The sequence below is a fragment of the Pyxicephalus adspersus genome, chromosome 7 (genome assembly GCF_032062135.1).
Source record: "Pyxicephalus adspersus chromosome 7, UCB_Pads_2.0, whole genome shotgun sequence".
NCBI lineage: Eukaryota > Metazoa > Chordata > Amphibia > Anura > Pyxicephalidae > Pyxicephalus > Pyxicephalus adspersus.
In genome coordinates this window covers 42003120-42024847 of record NC_092864.1, presented here as the reverse complement: position 1 = coordinate 42024847, position 21728 = coordinate 42003120, and the positions used below count along the sequence as shown (strand labels likewise).

Genomic DNA, 21728 nt, shown 5'->3' with positions numbered 1-21728 from the left:
AAAAGGAAAAGGGGCTGCTCCACTATACATAATTTTCAGCCACGTAGGGGTAGCTTGAATAAAAACCTTTTACCAGATTACCATCCTAGTACAGCACCTTCACAGTCCCTTTTCAACACAGCTAATTTCAGTTAACAGAATGGATTTTAAATGGCCACTTCTTCCATAGTTGGGAATCAAGGGTTTGAATTGCTCAACAGCCCATACATCCATGTGGAAAAAATGACTCTCTTCAATGTAAAAGAGCATTGATATGCTGTAATCTAAAGGTGCCAATAAGGGATCTATTTTTAGCAGACATTGCAAACAAGGGAATAGAAGCCAGCCTGCATTTGGATTTTGATTACAATATTTTTGCCTCTTTTCTTGGTACTATATTTGAAAATCCTTCTATGCTTTGCCACATCATCAGGTAATCCAGAACCATTGACAAAAAATGTCTAGTATCGCATTATCAAGCGCAAGACAACATCACTATTGTGTTGCATAAATAATTCTCAAAAATTGTTTGAAGTCTGTTACGTAAAGGACCAGAAACACCTACAAATGATATTTCTGGATGCTCACCATGATTTCTCACAATTCCAATGGCCAAAGTAATTAAAGACCACACTTTGTCCCCTTGCCACAAGGATGGTGTTATTCTACAATATGGAGAATCCCTTACGGGACACATGTGATTAAACTTGCCAGCAGGCACAAAAATATCATCCAAACTTATATTTGACTTTGATGACTTTGGTGATTTTTGCAGGTATATTATTGGGTATTTAAAATAGACCAATGTTAATAAAACCAATACAATCTACAACCACTAAATCACATTTTACATGCATATATGGTATGCTTAAAGGTTTACATAACAAAACTGTAATTATCTATAATAAATCTTGTGATTTAAACATTTGTATACACCGCATGGCAACACAGGTGACATTTCTTTTCTCTGTAGCTCAAGTTATCTGCTAGTTCAGAATTTTAATATCCTAAACAAATCGATATAGTCAAAAATGTGCCCCATGTAAAGAAGATTTTTAACACTTATGGTTTATTTTAGCAATAGAGGTGCATTAAAACTATTCCTAGGAAAGAATTTCTTTAAAGGGTCCCTATACGGGCAGTCTTGGGAACTGGACAGATATTTATCAAAGTGGAAGGAATTATATTTCGGTGAGTTACTTTTTACATTAATTCTCATTTTTGTTACCTGTGGGTTTGTCTTTAAAATAGTGTACTATACAATGACCTCAGGAACTTTACTATACATATAAATCAAATGTCAGCATAACATTTGTCACTTCCTTGACTGAACAGATGTGTCTGACACAATAAGACAAAGGACAGGAAAATTACATCAGCTTCCTTCATGTGACATCTTGTGTCATTACATATATTGTTACAAATGGTGATCAAACATAATCTCTGCAACTACACCATATAGAGAGCATGCAAACTATACAACAAGTGAAATATATATATTTAGGTCAGAGATCAGAACTGTTTAAGCTTACCAACCAAGCTGTTAAACAACATTGAATCATATAGATCTCCTTCTGAGCAAAATCCTTTGATCCAGACAGCTCTGCTCTAGTCCAAGTACATAAGGAGAGGGAAACACTTCAATGGATGTGATTCTTCAGACTTCATATGATTGTTGTACTACTAGTGACAGGTAGCTTGGGAAAAACCTCCTATAAGCCTATTTTAGTACCCTTAAAACCTGTCCATTTGATTACATAACAGGCACTCCCACTGCAAAATAAATTCAACATTCATTTGGTGTGTGGTGCCTCATACTGGCATATTTTTGGTGATTACACAGAACATTTTACCTAGTTTGGCTCCTTTCCTCAGCAAAGTCACAACTACGGCTGTGTTTCGGCATCCTATGGCTCGATCCAGGGGGCGCATGCCACTGTAGTCAACATGCTCAATCATAGCACCATTTTCAACAAGGTACTGTACCTATACAAAAAAAATGAAGATCATCAGAAAGTCTAAAAAAAACCACTAATGTATCTTAGCAGGCAGTATGTTGCTATACAGTATATGGTACCAGCCTAAAGTAACTGCAGCAACTGCAGAGGCTGATTTGCACAGAAGAAAAGTGAAAGTAGAACTATATTATAAAATATAGCATTTTCATTTTTAGGGTCATAAAACAGAGAGAGAGAACGACAAAAGATCTTTAGATATCCGATCTTCACACAGGTAGAAAAAAAAACTATTATTTGGGTATTTGTTAAGTGCAGCAGATACCAAACTTTTGGTAGGATGTTAATAAAATGTATGTAAAGAAACTTTTTTTTTTAATTTTGTATATATTAAGGAATTAGATAATAGTCAGGTTTTCCTGTCTATGTCCCAGATGGAATGATTCCCCATTTTATTTTGTCCTGGTGATCTTAGTCTCTGCAACAGAAACTAAAGAAACATCCAAACTTTTTGAGTTATCACAGGAAGAAAGAGTACATTGAAATCTTCTACCAGGGGACAACTATCTAATAGGAGTCAATTTTTGCTTTGGAGAGATCTGCTCTCGAAGTCTCTTGGACAGGAAGTTAATCTCCTTGAAGGGACACAAGCAACTATTCCCTAGTTCTGGCTTTCAAACACTATACTACAAGAAGTAAATATCCTTCTCTTTACACAGCTTGTCCAAGCTCATTCACCATTATTTCTGCAATAGTGCAATAGTCCACAAAAGCATGTAGAACTTGGCATCTAAAGAATGGTGCCCACACAGGTTGACAGTTCTTCTCTACATTCTGAACCACCCTGCGCTATCACCTGTCAGTAAAATAAACAGAACAAAATCCCAGCTTTCATTCTTCTACTGTACCACCTCAGAGTCCGTAAGAGATGAAACCAGCTGTTGAATCAGCCAACCTCAATACACCTAAAGCATGTTTGGTGGACTGACCCTTTAATGGAAAAAACAACAGGAAATGATACAAGCAGAGTAACTCAAACAACAATTCCTGGTTCCTGGGATTTGTCCTAAATGGCTGTTGCTGGCATGAAATCAAAAACTAAGGCCAATATTTAATATTACACGCAACAAGCAAACTATCTCTGTCTAGATTTATGAAAAGCCAATGAAAATTCCACTCCTTATCACCTGTTCGTGCCAGCAACAGAAAAGAAGGGCTTAATAGTAACTGTCCTGATTACTTGGAGCTATGTGTGATGTCAGTACAGGGAATGTTGTCTTCATAGTATCTGCTGCTCCCCCTCCACTGACCAGAATAGATAAACTTCCATGAAGGCATATTGTACTCATCCCACTCTGTACAAACATATGGGAGGTGGGAGGCCTCTTTATAATGCACAATGTGCATAATGCCATGGGACTTATTAGAGCTGGAATGAAGCGGCTGGCATCCACATACTATATAAATATAAGATTAGATATGATATTCAGTAGCAGCAGCCCAGTGTTTATAACACCAGACATTTGCTTAAACATTACTGAAAGGATAATATATCATGTGAACCTTTCAACATATTTGTATAGTTTAAATATTTAGCAATTCAGCGTACAATTTCAGCATCTCCGTAGAAGGCAGCAAGGTCCAGAGGCGTGCGGCCATTTCTGTCCATCTGGTCAATGCTGGAACCTCGTTCTACAAGGCACTGGACCACGGCTCTGTGGCCCTTGAGACAGGCCCAGCTCAGGGCAGTTAATCCTTCCTTGTCCACTGCAGCAATGTCCGCACCTAAGGAATAAAAACACAAAGTTACTAAAACCAAGTTACATAATTCATCAAATATAGTACACAATGGTCCTCTGCTTGGTGTACCTAAGCCCCACACTAAGCTGAAAGTGTCCCTGGAAATATTTCAATGTTGACAAACATATCATTAACTTACAGTTGTGCTGAAAAGTTGGACAAGCATAAAACTTGTAAAGGGCAACTTTTTCGCAATGTTGATATTTTCTGGCTTGGACTTGACATCCATATGTAAGGGTTTTGTAGGTTTTTTTACCCTGTTAAAACAACTGCGTTCCCAGCCACTCCTTGCTTTAACCATTATGAATAGGACTGTGTCCATGATGGATCCTACATATACATAAATTGAAGGGAATGCAGCAGAAGATTTGCCAGGCCATGGCAACATTTTCACTGCACGAATCCCTAGAGATGTGGGATGGCGGCAATGGGTGGTTTAATGCAACAAAACCTTACCAGCAGGTGAAGTAGCAGATCTTGGTGGGATGATATTTTAATAGTTTATCACACAAACAAAAGATCATTAGTGGAGCTGAAACTACTAAACAATATTTGGAATAAAACAAATGGTAAATTCGTATTTTTTTTTTCATTGGTATACACTGAAGGAAAAGTACTTTTCACCAAATAAAAAATAATAAAAGACCACTGTTTCACTCTTAGGTTTTAGTTCTACTGCTGATTACAGATTTTATGGTGCTGTGGTTCATCCTTTCATTTCTTACTTCACAGACAGTTTCTCACCCTCAGACAGAAGAAACTCCACAGTACCACAATGGCCTTCACATGCAGCGACCATGAGGGGAGTCCGGCCTTGCTTGTCACTCAGATTTACATCACAGCCATGCTGCATAAGAAGCCTGGCAACCTGCAGAGAGAGAAAGAGACGGTGAGGCACAAAGGCCACAGGCAAAGGACGGGAACATTGCTCAAATAGTTACCTGCTCCCTGCTCAGCATTGCGTATCGGACACAACTAACCAAGGAAGAGTTTCTATAGCAATGATTGGGTTTATGATGTATTTGTTCCCCTGAGGTATATCAATCTTGGATACAGTGCTAAATACAGACCAAGAGTGCCCAGGAGGATTACATGGCTCAGCAATCAGATACCATGGGCATGAAATTAAAAACACAGCTGACATAGTGACAAACACAGACAATATACTAAAGGCTTAAAGCTGAAGGAAAGAATATGCCAGTTTTGCTTATAGCAATTTGATTCCTGGTGTCACTTTTCTTGTGTGGGCTTGATAAAACAATATAATACCTGGTGCTCATCACAGGCAACAAAAACACTCTATATAATGAACAAGGTCATGTACTACTGCCAATGTTCTAGACTGTAGGGCAAATAAAATATTTTGAGATGTATGGTGTCCTAAGCTTCGTTTATGAAATATAAAAGATGTCTAGAACATAGAAATTATTCTGTTTAGGGGATTTTTGTCCTGACTTGAGCGCTCCTTACACTGCCAATGGTCATCCTGTGCCCTACTCAAACTGCTAAATTATGCCATGTGCTCTCTTTACACTACTAAGCTTTGGCCTTTGACCTCCTCAAACAGCCAAGTTCCACCCTGCAAAGCTTTAATGTGGAACTTCCAAGCCACTGCCAAGTTTTAACCTATACCCTCCTCACACTACCATGCTTTGACCTGTGCCCTCCTCACACTACCCATCTTTGACCTGTGCACTTCTGACACAGCCAAACTTCATCCTTTACCCTCTTCAAACTGCAAAGTTCCACCCTGTGCCCCCCCCATACACTGCCAAACTTTGACTTCTGCCCTCCCCATATTAGTAAGCTCTGTCCAGCTTACAATTCTAAAGCCTGTTTGCACTGCCAATCCCGCTGAATTTCTCCCCTTGTCCTTTCTATATTGTCCAAGTCTCTCTCTTAAAGCCTTCTGTTACCTCCGTACCAAGGCAAGCTACTTCCTTTTCCCTGATTAACCTTACATTCTTTGTCTGATATCTGGTGCACATTTTAAAAAGTGGTGTGATTTTAACAGGACCCTTGTGGTCAAAATACAAATAATTTTTCTTATCGAGTGCCCTACCTCATACAGCCGGCAGTGGCACTCTAGGTCACTAATTTCTTCATCAGCATAACAGCAATCATTTGTAAAATAAACACTGATTGTAACTTGGCTACAATGAATCAGCGCTGCAAGCAATAATCATAAATAAGCAATCTTTACACGTCCATGTACATTCTGTGTAACACACTGTTCTTTACAGTGCTGTGAATGGTTACTGTGAACTGGCTGGGGGCCAAGTCGGCATCTCGAGCTATAAAAGCTGTAGGCGTTGTGTGGTGGTACTGTGTATTGTCCCTGGAGTCCTATGAAGTGTCATGAATAGCTGTCTCCACTAGAAGGGCAAAAACATAAAAAAGGAATAGCTGGGGAACTCCAGAGACACAAAGCAGTAGACTATCTCATTAGAATTTGTATGGCCGTGTCTTCCAGGGACAAAACCAGTACTGTCACAGCTCTCCTTTACATAATATTATTTTGCCAGTTTTCAGGGGACTGGAATACATTAGTCCTAGCACTGACAAGACACTCTTGTTTGCAAACTGTGACTTCACTTTTCTTCTATTTGTAAGCTTTATAAGACATGTAGGTTTCGATGGGTGTCATGGGAAAAAACATCCAGTGGGATTTTTCTGATGCAAAATTTTGGGGCTTTTAACTATAAATGAAAAAAACTCTATTAAAACAAACACCAGGCGTGTACAACATATCTACAAGAAAACAATATTCTTCACTCTACACTCTTAAAAACTTTGCTAAAAAAATGTATTCAGTGGCTTAGAAAATGTAGGGATAGGTTCAAATTGGCGGTAAGGTTGCAGTGAGGTTACTGCTTCCTTATGCCAATGAACAGCTTCAACAGTCGTGGCCTTATGTATAGAGCCTCAGCTGCAGCAGGCCTATAGATAATGAATGGGGACAGCAGAAAGCAGTTCAGTTGTGCTCAATGACACCCGCTTTCAAATGTACAGCAGCAGTGTGGATGACCGAGGAACACTTGTTGTCGGCACTGAACATAGCCTAAGACTTTTAAGTAGACTGAAAAATTGAAGATTTTTCTATGTTATAGGAAAACGGTAACTATGCCTAAGCAGGACCCTGAAAATGTAACTTTTGTACGAAATTGCTCATGCAAAACTGGCATTAGGTGAGTTTTTCTAAGCACTGCTATCCCTATAGCTCTATATCTGCAGTATGAGATCCCAAGGACTGCTGTCTCGGACTACTAGTCCCTCAGTATTTGAAGTGAAATATGATTCTGTCATTGCTACGCCGCTCATTGTTCCTTTGCTGCAAGCTCCTATAGGGAAGCAAATCCCTGGCTCTACAGGTCTGATGCAGGGAGACCACAGGCAATACTAGCGACTATTCTTTTTGCCCTTAAAATTATCTTAGTGGAACCTACTTGTGAATAGAATTTGACCAATTCAGAGTCTTCCCATTTAGCAGCAGAACAAAGACTCTTTTACTGATCCTCTTATCACCAATCAAGTCCTTGAATGGTCAGCGGGCCCTCATTGAAAACAGCATTTTCTTTAAAACTCTCTCTAGGTATTCACAATGGAACAAGTTTTCATAGCCACTCCACTATCTAACAAACAGGTGGCCTTAAAACAGTAAACATTTTGGAGTCATTGAGACATAAAGCCCCAGTTTATCTTAGTGAAGCGTTTGATCATTTGCTGGGAAAACCCAGGTAATCCCCATTAGTAGGGATGAATGGAATGTTGAAGAAAAACTCCAACCTTTTTCTAAGGACGGGAACCATAATCTGATCATTAGCCAACACACAGAGAAATGATTATGGCATGGCTGTGCCAAAACTCTGTCTTGTATTCAAATCTTTATTCTTAACATTGTTATACTGAGTAAGCATGAACATGACATACCTGCCAGTGCCCCTGGCGCACTGCACAAAACAGGGGTGATATCCCACGTCTGTTAAGGCGCGACAAGATGGCTCCATGATCCAGGAGTAGCTCGCACACCTCCAGCTTCCCCCTTCCTGCTGCTGCTGTCAGAGCTGTAAACATATAAATTATAAATATTTCTAGTCATACATGCATATCCATCGAGTATACAACCAACTGGTAGAGACGTATAACAATTATACTGTACACAAATAATTCATTCTGATAGCAGTTAAACAGATGATAAAGAATGCAGATCCACGTTTCCCTGGACATTTAAGCATGTTTTCATACTTTTGGATGCCTGGAGGGTATAATATTGAGCCTTTTTCTGTGTGTGGTTTGTATAATGGGACTCTGGAGATGTCAGTTTTAATAAATTCTGAAACGGAGTGTGTTGGCTCCATAAAATATTTATTATATCACTACCCCTGTGCTAAAGAAAAGAACATAATTTGCTCTGCCTAAAATGTTTACAAATAGATATGAATTAAACATGTTTTCTGCAAAACTGTGATTCACTTACAAAACACATATGAGCATGTGAAAAGAATTAAGTGTGGAAAAACTGTTATAATTTTAGTAAAAAAATATTTGTTGTTTTAATACTGGGAAGGAAGAAATGTTTTAACCTACACCAATAGAAATAGCCCCCATACATTATGTTTCCTTAATTAAAACAACTTTACCAAATAAGTGGCAGCAATTTGGGGCTTTTTTTTTTTTAATAAGAACACAATCTTTATAAACCATCAGCGGGTAAAGAAAAAAGCACCAGTTTCATGACAAAGTCAAACTCAGGCTAAGTTCAAATAGGTGGTGGGAAAGGCAAGAAGGCTCCTGGTGGTTGGCACTATGCGAGCTGCCCAGCCTTTCCAACTGCTGTACTGTCGACTACAGCCCCCTACTCACCTCATTTGTTACCTATTGGTGGCTGCAGGACAGACATTACATATAGCTTAATCACTCTTACTATAAACTATAGTTTCAAGACTTTTTTTATGGACATAAAGTTGACCAATGTTTGACTCCACTGTGTTATCAGGTCTGGATATCTGCATAGGCAACACAGACTATGGTCAAGGACAGCAAAACTGAAAGGATGGCACATAGACCATATGCTGATGAAGCCTAGAGACTGCTTATTCATTTTTTTTTCTTTACCAGCCTCTTTACCCCAGCCTCGATAAAGCTTGTGCATAGGTATTGCATCTGAGTTTGTTAGCATGACACTTTAGTTGACTGGCTGACTATGGTACGATATGGGTGGCACAAGCTGGTAGGCCTTGGGAAGCAAAAACAATAAATTCAGCCCTGTATCTCCTTGCATATGTGAAAGCTAGAACAATCAGAGCATACAGTGTTTCCATCTAAAACACGTTTTATTTTATCACTACCCTGGACATTGCTTATCTATCAATGTCTATCATCTTTGCTTTATGGGTATAAACTGGTAGCAACTAAAACAAACACTATATTGAGCCTCCCCAGAATACTGTGTCCCTTTTTAGTGCCTTATTTCCCTTTCAATACTTTTATTGGAGATGGTACAGCTTCCCGTTCACTGTGGCCAAACATTTGCCTTGCACCGTTCTAAAGCGAACAATCACAAAAGCAGTTAGAAGCCATTTAGCTAGCGTTTGGCTGCATTACAAGACCATCCATTGTGCCCAGTACGAGTTCAGAATTTTATGGTGTCATTGTACAGCTTAATGAATGATACAGAGTGTTAGCCAAAGACAATCGTTTCGTTAACATGTCCGATTTAAGATTATTTATTATATGTCCACAGATTAGCTTGCCCCGGCCATTCATTTATTTAAGCTTGGACAAACAACACAGAAAAGAAGGAAATAATTACTACAATAAAGAGAAACTCCGGAACCCTTGTTTTATTTATTAGCATGACCAGGAAAAGCATGGACATACAATTTAGCTCCTGTGTGTGTATGCCAGGTATGAATAATGGCTCAGGTGACATTTCATAATAGTAGGTCGAGCAAAGTGTTGTTTATGTCATATGTGACATGATTTAAGTGACTACTTTCCCACTTTATAGATGATTAAAAACCTACTAAAGTATCCATCACATCTCCTGTTAGGAAGGATTTTTTACCTTTAATTATCAGTACAGCACTGCAGAAGATTAAGAAACTTAAGAAAAATTATTAGTATTACACAGTATTTATATAGCGCCAACATATTATGCAGCACTTTACAAAGTCCAAAGGAGTTCACAATCTATTGTCCCTACCATAGTCATATACATTTTAAGGTCAATTTGGGAAGAAGCCAAATAACGTAAATGCATATTTTTGGATTGTGGGAGGAAACCCATGTAAACATGGGGAGAATATACAAACTCCTTGCATTTAGTGTCCTGGGTGAGATTTGAACCTGGAACCTAGAGCTGCAAATGCCAGCGTGCTAACCTCTGAGCCACCATGCTGCCCATTATAAAATAAAATACTTATCCAAAAAAAAAAAAAATAAAGTCAAAACCAAAACGAGCAAAGCATAATATTCTCTCTTTATCAGTGCATGTTTTGTGTTCAAAAATCAGATAGAGAGGGAATCAATTGTTTTAAATGGGTCAAAAAAGCATGATACCCTCTAAGAGCTGTCCATAGTTAAAAGAGACAGCTGGCAGCAATGCAACACACGTGCATGTCAGTTTCAGTAACAGCAGAGGAAAAGGTTGTGTCTCAGCTCAAGTTTTTACAGAGTACAGGAAGCAACAGTACAACAAGAGGGGGAGGCAATAAAGCAGAAGAATGTTCCTGATAATTATGGCCTGTTGTTTACCATGGATGATGGCGGCAGCCTGTGAGCTACACCCTCAATCCAGTTTACCATATTCGGAAACTGGCTAACCCACACTGTTCTTAAATAAACAGTATCATGGCAAAGCTATGCTCAGGAATTCCGGCTATTCTCGTGCTGAGAACTAACTCTTATCTGAAGCCATCCCTTCGTCCAGACCTATTTCCACTAACTCTTCCACTGCCAGGGAAGGTCACATACTACTAAAGAGATTATTATTATTATTATTATTATTAAACAGGATTTATAAGAGATGCTCTGGATTAAATCCGTGACATAGTTGTTACAGGTAAATTAATAGATATATAATACAAAGATACAAAAAATACACCCAACAATGCATTATAGCAAAGTACAAAACAGTAAGGGAGAGCCCTGTCCTAGCAAGTTTACAATATATCACTGTCTGTATTAGTCTGTCATTTGCAATCCCTATTTAATGTACAGCGCTGCGTAATATGTTGGCGCTATATAAATCCTGTTTACAATCCCTATTTAATGTACAGCGCTGCGTAATATGTTGGCGCTATATAAATCCTGTTTATTAATAATAATAATAATAATAATAATAATAATATTATATAGAAGAGGGGGGTTGAAACAGTTGACAAGGTGACAAGCTGGAGCCGTATATGTAGCAAAGATTTTGTGGAAAGGACAGGGGTAGAGGCAGATATACATACAGCAATTGAAATTGAATGCTTTACAAAGAATTGCATTTTACAGCAGGCTAGAGGATGGAAGAGTTTCATGTGCAGCATGCAGATTGTGGTTAGAATGAGAAGTTATGAAGGTATTAGCACCCAGCTGAAGGATTGGCAGACAGAGAAGTGGTTAAGCAGCCAAACAGCAATGTGGTTTAGGAATGAGAAATGAAGTTAGCCGTTTGGTGGTCCACAGAGAAAGATGCGGCGGTATTGCTAAGCATTTTAGAACCATTCTGTGTTAGGAAGGGGTGGCTGTGTGATAGATTTTTGATATTGAGGTTAAAGATGGTGGATAAAAACAGTACAGTAAGGCTTGAACGAGATATTGGGCTTGGTGAGTTGAGATGATTGGAGTGTTTTCTACCTGTATAGTAATTACATAAAGTATGGAATTTGTGTTTTTTTTTTTCTTTAGGTTTGGGATAAAGTTTCCTGGTGGCCATTGATTTGGGATTAAGGAAATAAGACTTTTTACAGCTGCTAAGAAATGGTATGGGTGAGCCTCCAAAAAGGCTACATGTTCTAAAATGGGAAAAATTCAGATATCTCTCCAATGGGAAAAAAAGCACGGAAAAAAAGATAAACGTTTAAGCTCATCAACTGCATTACTAAGGCACACGGCAATGTATGTCTCACAGTACCAGTCATTTTAAATGGCACATTAATGCACCAAACCAAAGCACGCCTGGTGTGCATGTTGCAGAATGACACATTGTGGTGCATTGTGTTAGGGATACTGGACTCGTTCGGCTTTTTGGGCTTTTATGATGCATTGGCAGCCCAATAAATAAAGGAGTTGCCTTGGAACTAGGTGCATATCATGCCACACATGGACAGGTATGAAAGGAGCCCCTATTCATTACCTATTCATAAATAAAAATGTGGCTTTAGATCAAGTCCATGCAAAAAAGGGAGTGACTGCACTTTTTTATAGAGTTTCATATTCTAGACTCTTTCACTAAAAGGAAAATGAAAGTGTTTCGACAACTCTATTTTTATTTCTAATAGACAAGACAAAAACAGAGTTTAACCTAATCAGCTATACCCTCAACAAAGAAAATGCTGGTAGCTATACATTATGTATCAGCAAGGCTGGGAATGAAACTAATCTGACACATCTTTGATCAAGAGCCAAAAATGTTACAGGAAGTTTAAATAAATAAATTAAAAAATAACGGGGACATTTTTTTTCCTTCTGATAAAAAGAAACACCAAAGCGTTTTGACAGTAGGATTAGGACAGGGTAGTAACAATTCCAAGAATGGGATCTTAAGTAGGCCCAAAACCCAAGACAGATCAGAACTCCTTGCATCCAGCTTCTAGCCATCCCTGACCAAACACTTATGTAAACATTGACGATTAACTCTGCATAAACCATCCCTAATCAGAACCCCTTAAGTGCTCCCCAGGACTTGTTTTCAGTCCTGATAAAACATTAATCAAACAGAGAAGCAACAAGAATAAATGCATGTCTAAGATTTATTTGGTTTCCAGGATTGAAAAAGGTACATTAAGGGATTGCATGCATTAAAGGATTCATCAGATTCAGGGAGGAAACTACACTGGAACAAAGGGTCACACAGGTCAACAATGATGGTGGGAAGTGGATACTGCCTTATAATGTATGAGACAAGAAGGAATGCTATAGAGTGTATAAAGCTGAATTAAATGTAAATGTTCTAAAATGGGTTGCATGCACAAGTTTTACAATACAAAGTATCCACAAGTTATAATAATGTATGTACTTCTTTATTTATCACACTATGTTAGCAAAAGTGTGCCCTTTTGTTGAACAGGCTGAATACAGAATGGCACAATGCAGTGATGGAGAGGTTGCTCATTGCAACAAGAACTGAGTCATGCAATTGTTGGTGGAGTGGCAAGTGGAGTGGAAGATGCAATGAGAGCAAGGGGGAGAATAGAGTTTAGATGAGCTGGGGTTGGTGTGCAGGTATGCAAAAGGAAGAAAATGTGGTGCAACAGTGGTGTGAGGGTACATTTATGGGAGGTGTCAAACATGGGGTTAAGAAAAAAGGTACAGGCACAGTGATGATGGGAGGGAAGGGGCTTGAATGGTGGTAGTAAAAAGGAAAGGGGAAAGCTGCAGACACAGAAGTATGTGGGTTTCCAGATGTAGTCCTTGCTACCAAGGCAGAAGCCAAGTTTGGTCGAGGGTGGGTATTCTGTGAGTTGCCATGCCATAGATTACAATGCCTGTGTAAACCACCATAAATCAGAAAGTTGTGTTCTACTGCAACACAGAGTTACCCTACTTACAGGTACAACTCTGAATGTGTTTACTGCTGAGTATGGCAGCTGTTGCTTATTTATATAGTTAGGCACAGCCATGTTTGTGTGCTGATAGATCTTCTGGTTGTACAGCAACTTAAGCAGCACAAGTTGTCCTTCATTGCACTAGATTCAAGTGTTTAATAAAGCGTTTAATGATGCACAACATTAGTAAGCACTTATTTGCTAAACCTGTCTAACATGAATAAATATAAAAGTCGTCCTGCTCTTTCTTGGGGCACATTATATAAGCTTACATTTCAGTATCCAACACTATTAATTGATCTAAAACACAAAAATACCCACCATAACATCCTCTTTAAAGTCATAAACCAAGAAAAACCAAACATGAGACATGTGTATCCAATCAGCTAAGTTGAAGATAAATGATCAAAGAATACTCATGGTTATATAAATAGAGGTCAGATGGATTTTAAACACATTTGTTTCTTGGAAAGTACTTTTGTCAGGTCCCATGATTAGAAAGGTTTTCCTTATGAAACGGATAAATGTAGCACATTGCAGCATTCTTAGTGCTAAACATTCCAAGGACAGATGTAGTTTAATCTCCTCTTTATTACTGTTCAGTCTGGTAATATATTACATTAGTTACTTAAAATGGCTCTAAAGCCAATTATTTTTGTTTTTGATAAAGTAGGGAAGGGTTAGAAAATCCCCTTAAGGGACCCAGACAGTCAGAAGTAAAATACACAGGGGTAATAACCCTAAACTACTCCCTTTTATATTAAAAAGAGAAGCTTTGGGTTTAGATGTACTTAAACAGCAACAACATGGTTCCTACCTAAATGCTAAAACTGCCTTATTCTTTAAAAGAGCTGTACATGCACTTATTCTTGTCATCTATTCCCCTATGATGTGGTATATGGCCACACAACATATGGAGCGTGACAACAATTTTCAGAAGTTTCAGTTCTGATTTATGCATCACTCCCCAACCTCCCCTGATGGCTTTTTGCTGGGCTACCCTAGCCATAGGGTGTTGCAATACAGGAGTGGACATAAGGAAGTGAAAAAGAGCCCTGGGCCCTGCTCCGCCAATGTTGGATGTTGGATGAAGGGGGCCCAAGTCAGTTTTGCACAGGACCCACTGTTGACGTGATAGATATTGGATCTACATTAATATATAAGCTTACATCCTTGGACCAGGCCACAGAAATTAGATGGTACCAGGGTCGGATTAAGACCCTTAGAGGCCCTAAGTACTTTGGTGCCCCCATATATATGTAATTCAAAATATCAACAATAATAAACCATAAAATAAAAATGTATTTATCGAAATTAGTCAATGTCTATAATTGGAAAGGGACACTAAATATTGTCTTCTACAATTATTTTTTTGCATTCCGAGTGCTCTTGTTATTATTGTATATATCTGTATGTAATTCATTTATTGTGGGGGCCCCTTTTGCAGATCCTGGTTCAGCTGCACTAATTGCAGTATTGCACCATATGGTCCATGGACCATGGTCAATTCAGCTATGAAAAATATCTGTGCCCCCTTCCCTTGATGCCCTAAGCACGTGCTTATTTTGCCTAATTGTTAATCCACCCCTGGATGGTACCATTGGTAGATGACAATAATAGTCATCCAAGACAAAATCTTTGGCTATTAAGGTCAGTCTCTACATTTCTACAGTTTATTACAGCATAAAAATACAGAACTATGTTTCTATAATTTTTGTTTTTACAATGCAACAAGCAAATTTCCCATCATCAAAACTCGGCTAATAGGAGCTATGAAGACTTTGAATACCACTTCAAAAGCCAATTATTTTGCCACCCTGCTAAGGTTACCCAGAGAGGTTAAGATGGAGTTACCCTTTAAAGGGATCTGGGGAAGGGATACTCCTATGGTTTTCTTCCTCTCTATAGTATTTTCATTTTAGGAAAAAATGGGTGAAACCACTTACAACAATTCTAATAACAAAGGCATAAATAGTGCTCCATAAATGCGCCCAACGGGGTGTAGGCAGGCGGTTTGATCATCCTGTCCCATCATGTTTAACAGTCAGCCTTGTTTCAGTCGAACACAGCGAGGCAGCAGCTGATCTTATCTCGGTTCATTCAGTGCTGGGCTCATGATCAAGGTGTGGCATGGGAAAAGCTGTGTTTTGCCAACACAGAATATGAAAAGACAAAGTCAAAGGATGACCTGGTTCACAGAGAATATTTCCTTTGTTATAACTTGTTTGATGGGAGAAAATAGCTGCTTTAACAACAGGCTGAGGCAACAGTGAATGACCTAATTCCTCAATGTGGATTTAAGTGCACCTGCTGCTTGCAGCGCATGGCCTACACCCTCTAGGAAGATGTGTGTGAAATATGTACTTGCATAAGAGAGCATAGAGCAAGGCAGGTAAAGGGAAAAAGAGGGTGAATAATCTAGCGTCAGTTTAACAAATGTTCAGTTTTGGGTATGCCATAGGTCTCAGTCAACGGTGTGTGTTTAGACAATACTCTGGTAAACCCAAATTCTGCAAAGCAGTTGTGCATATACAAATCTTACTCCAGGTTTTTCTAGAGGATAAGCAGTCACAGTTATGACTATTCTAAAGCAGTATTAAACTGCAGAACCCTAGAGGACTTTCTCTCTGCCTTGCGTCTTAATATTTACTGCATACATACACCAAGTTTTCATTACAATGGCATCAGTACACAAAAAATGAAGAGTAACTCCAATGTTTTGGGTATGAACTGATCAGCCTGTGACCCAATAGGGGAAATTGTTGTTCAGTGCTCATGCCCGTACAAGATATAGGAGGTTGAGTGCTGTGGTCAGCAGGACAGGAAGGCAAAAACAGCAATAAACACATTGTCTAACACATGCATGGGCAAACTACAGTCCCTGGGCTGTATAAGGCCCAATGGGGATGTTTCTCCGGCCCTTGTACCCCGGATCTGAGCCTGAGATGGGAGAGTGGGCGGGTTGTGTGCAGTCGAAAGGTTTGCCCAGCCCTGGTCTTACACAATAAAATGTGTTTTTATTTAGCTCTAGATTTCTGCAGGGAATTCCCCATTATTTTCCACACTCACCCCTAAATAACTTTCTTTTTCCCTGATTTTTTGTTTACTAAACACGTTTTTTCTACATAAAAAGAAAAATTATTTTTATAAATAACACAACTTTACATGTATTATTTGTTACTGTAAGTAATAACAAATTAGTCCTAAATAAACTGGCTTCGAGCAGAAATATAAAAATCACCATGGTCCATAAAGTGATGTATTGTTGTAAGAGATTAACTGATTGAAATGCCAAGGTCTCAAAGTAATAATTGGAGTGAAAACACAACACAGTTTACCAGCATTGATGATGGGTGAGCACACAATCAAAAAAGTTTATGAAAAAGTTTATAAAGATAAGTTTATAAAGATAAGTTTATAAAAAAAAGTTTATGAATTTATTTACCTGTCTCTCCCCAAAGAGTATCATTCTCATTGATGTCTAATGGGAAATCTTTATCATGGTTTAAAAGGCATCTCACCACCTGGAAAGGAGAGTCAAACACAGGAAGTCAGGAAGTCATATGAACAATGTGCATCACAAATTGTAATTGGAAGGAACTAACAAAATTTACCATCACCTATCATATGCTTTTTAGTTTTGAATAGACTGAATTGCAGTCTTCATCATCTTACGGTTAGTTTATTACAGTTTTTAATTGAGTGACCACATGGTGAAAGTAAATATTTTAAAAGGGAAAAAATGTGTGAACCTACTTGCTTTGGTGTATTATAATAACATGAGTGGTGTTAAAGCCATTTTAATGGTATTACCTGGAGCAGTGATTAAAGATACAAAACATAAAACACAAGACAGAAAAAAAAAGTTGAAACAAAACAAAAAAGAAACTATGTATTAATTGCAATTTTAGATTTACATGGGGACAGCTGTTTTTTTCAAATCATGTTTGGAAACATAGGCTTCTGGCTAACTAGAAAGAGACCACTGTGTGATACCGAATGTTTAGCCTACCTGCGTGAAGGTTGACATGCCCCCTACTGATTGATGTGAATAATTAATTTAGGTAATAGGTCCACTAATTGTAAAATGGGGATGTGAACCTGTATAAGAAGCATCAGAGATCTAACGGGCACTTTTAAATCTCTATTACCCCTCTGCCATCTGCTCAATTCACAGCTGTATGGTGACCAATAATGTTATGGGAACTATTCAAAACCACATGTAATCCCAATTATGTTAACTTTTAAGCATGAAAATATGAAGGCCAACAGAAGGTTGACACTGTAGTCAGGAACAGCTGCAACCAGTCAGAAGTTATGTGGGAAAATGCACTTTTTTTTTTTTAAATGTTTCAGGTAGTAACATTTAGAATGAGATTACATTGTTTGAAGAAACATGGCATCCAATTACAATACAACCAATGTGACTAAATTATTATTATTAAACAGGATTTATATACCGCCAACATATTACGCAGCGCTGTACATTAAATAGGGGTTGCAAATGATAGACTAATACAGACAGTGATAAAGGAGGAGAGGACCCTGCCCCGAACAGCTTACAATCTAGTAAAGAGACTAAAGAGAAGTTACAAGAAGAGAAGTTCTTTAGGTAAGTAATTAAAGTATTTAGAGTTTCGAACCTGTAGCAGCCTTTAAAAGTTACAAGGATGAGTAACCCGAGTTCCCAAAATCCACCCACCTACCATATTAGACAGCATGCAGCAGAAGCAGTGATATTTAGTAACCCTTGAAGCAATAAAGTAAAAATTTCCCTTGAGGGGACTTCTGTAATACTATCACCCAAAATAATTTTTCTCCAAGATCTTGGCTGAAAAATTCCAAAATCCTCTGCCCAAATTAGGACAAGTGTCTTCATGACAATATGTCAATGAGCCAATGCTAGATTTTTTACATGCTCCTAAAAACAGTGTGTACACAGAAATGTGACCACAAATAAACCCTGCAAGAGACTGTCCCATAAAAATGGACAACCATACCTGTTTAAAGCAGAGTTTCTCAACCAGGGTTCCTCCAGCGGTTGCTAGGAGTTTTTTGAGAAATGAGCGATTTGTGCCTCTCAGGTCAGTTTAACGGATACCAATGATATTTTTGGCTATCTAACATTTTTCCGACTGACCACAACTGTAATATAGTAAATATAGTGGGGGTTCCTAAAGACCACAAAGTTATTTCAAGGGTTCCCCCATGTTAAGGTTGGTTTAAGGAAAACATATAGATTGATCTACTGTACTGCCTCTAAGTCAGCCACACAAAGATTCAATTTAAAAATAAACCATAAAGAAGCTAAATCTGAATATTCAGCTAAAATAAAGATTTTTCAGTCTCCAAGACAGTCCCCAACTGTCTTTGATATACATGATATGATTTGAACTTTTTTTATATGATATGCTTTGAGCAATTCTTCTTTCATTAAAGTCACCCATCTCTCACTTTCTTCGCTTCTCTAAATAGTTCTTAAAAGTGTTTCTTTAATCTGACCTAAAGCTTACACAATCCACCAAGATCTTCAAACAAGAGGCAGGCGTGTCTCCATGAAGCCTATAATACAGTGTAGATGAGAGCATTGTAACAATCATGTTGTTATAATTAAAGGCCCTATAATTTCAGCACAACCACAGGACACAGAGTACATGGATTAGAAAGATGTCAGGCTGTAGAAACACAAACATGAAGGGCTCTTAAAAGAAAAGGGCTTCCCAGTAGAAAGACGAAGAACAAAATGCTGTAACTCAAAGCAACCGATCAGCTAGCCATAAATGCAGTGTCTTTGCCACTTCCTGAGAGTAAGCTTGAAACAAGCAATGTTGACTTCCTTCTGTAAACTTCTAATCTCCCTGTCGCTCATATAACAGAAATGAACAAAAACAGACATTATATTTCAGTCTGAGTGGCAATTATAGATCTGCTAACTATGGCATCTATGGACTGGTAAGCTGCAAAATATTACATTTTTGCTCATGAGTTTTGATACGCTTCCTTTTTCTCTTCTAAGAAAATAATAGAAATTCTTGCAAAATCTCCAGGACACATGGCAATTTTGATACATCAAAGCCTGCATTGGCAACCACTTGGGTAGTCCTAACCACCTGGTATCTTCCTGGAAGACTCTGCAAAACTGATGCCAAAACCCTGTTTCTTTTTTACTAATATAGTAAATACTGGCAACTGTGTTCATACCGGGTATTTGGGTCTTGCATTACCGCTCTTTGCACTGCTAAAAGTAAACCTGGGGGTGATTTTCAATGTCTTGCTATTAACTTTAAAACCCTGTTACGCGTACCTCTTAGATCTTATTTTACTTTGATTCTAAGGGTTTGACTTCCCTAATTTCTTGGCTAAGCCTTGCTCAAATACAATTGCTGTTCAGAAAGATCATTTCATTGGTAATTAAGGGCACTCCTAATTAGAGTACTTTAAATGTATACTTTAAATTACTTTAAATGTATCTCCAAATCACAATGCTTCATACAGCATGGATGTCTGTAGCTGGACACTAAAATTATTTTTATACTTCTAGTACTCATTTACCAATACCATCTGTCAGAATGTGTACCATAGTTTTCCACCATTCTAATGCCTTCAGCATGGCTGTATACTGAAAACCTGGGAATCTGTGGAACACATATCCTGCTAGAAGGATTTTATTTTAATATTATTTTTAACCACCGTGTCCTAATGATTTTGCTAAGCTTGTTTAGCTGGTAAAGCTGAGATTAGGTTAGAACTTTGGGAGAATTGTATTCCATTTTACTGCATCACACAGCATATCAAATGATACAACATCCAGCTCTGAGAACCCAACTGCCAGCTTTATAAAAGTCATGTCTCCGGTTTCCAGCTCCATTGTGAAACAGGACCTGTCGGTTAATAGCTGTCCAGGGCAGTGTGAAAAAAAAAGCTGTTTAATGATTGCTGTGTGTTAGACATGTTTAGCCTCCTATGTGTCTGGGGAGGGGGATATAAGTACCAATTTATTAAAGTGACCCTGTTCATCAAAATAAAGCATGAATATACTTATCTTTATAGCCTATAATATATTGAGAAGTTGTTGTTTCTCGGTTACCCAGCTACTGCAAGTATTACCTGAATTAGTTAGTTGTATTTGTACCCATTGTCAGGAGCTGTACGTCCTCCTGTTGGATCAAATGTTCTGCAATCAAGTACAGCAAGACAGCAAGGGGGAAACCACTGCTGCTTATGAGGAGAAAATAATCTACACACCTGGAGGCTGGAATACCAGCAATTTTTTTTACATGACCTTTGGAAAGATGACATTATTATTTTGGGGTAATAGTGATATTAAGGTTTGTTTATAAAAATTAGTGCTGGAGAAGGACTGTGTTGTCCTTAGCAAAACCAATAATCTTAGCAGATATCAACCCTTTAGAGTACACTAAAAGACTAGGCCAACAAATGAACAACAGCTCAATTCAGTGGATTTAAAACAATCCTTTATTCTGATAAATAAGGAGAATGCAATGGGTGACCTCCCTTTAATTGTCTCCCTAACTTCGATACCTTGAGTCACAGATTCCAAACAGGAATACAGTCATTGAAGTCAGAAAACATGATTTGCATGTTTGTCTCAGTGGCTCAGAATACTGAACTTCGTGGATTAGCACAAAGAGGGTCAACAATGACAGCACCTATATTTCTCTTTGAACAGGTTTTCATTAAAAGATGGAAGCAGGTACCTCCTTGCTTCTTCAAAATGAATGTAAAACGGAACCTAGTTAGAATGAAGAAATACACGTAAACCAGCTGTTGAGAGAAGTAATTTCATTGTACTTTTTTTAGAATAATTTATAGATATCTTTAAACTGTAAAATAAATCACCTCTCAGGTCTGCATGGCACATGGACCACCTTGCATGGCACATTGTCACGAAGCACTGTGGTCTTGCTTAAGAATATATTTTGCACTATATTACCTTTTATTATGACATCCATAATAAAAAAAATAGAAAGGACTATGCCATCAGTAATTCATTTCATACCTCTGTGTGTCCCATACTGGCTGCTGCGGTCAAAGACTGCTGGAGTGCATGACTTCGTCTTACATAATTTGGCTGTTGGTTGGAAGATGTCCAGTCACAATTCAGTAAAAACTTTAAGATAGTGCAGTGCCCTCTTAGAGCGCTGTGTACCAAGGCACTCTGGCCCTTCTTGTCTATGTGATCCACCTGCAAAAGACAAATCAATGAACACCATACTTT

The 21728-nt window shown here is 38.3% G+C and overlaps 1 protein-coding gene across 1 annotated transcript in view; it reads right to left on the bottom strand.

Annotated features, from left to right (window-relative positions):
* TANC1 (tetratricopeptide repeat, ankyrin repeat and coiled-coil containing 1) overlaps window positions 1-21728 on the bottom strand; it is a gene marked incomplete at its 5' end in the record, with an annotated part of 151361 nt that overhangs the window by 7426 nt on the left and 122207 nt on the right. The window contains 6 exon segments of the mRNA XM_072418196.1: window positions 1833-1965; window positions 3544-3719; window positions 4479-4602; window positions 7665-7798; window positions 16935-17013; window positions 21510-21695. Coding sequence (XP_072274297.1) covers window positions 1833-1965; window positions 3544-3719; window positions 4479-4602; window positions 7665-7798; window positions 16935-17013; window positions 21510-21695 — 832 coding nt within the window.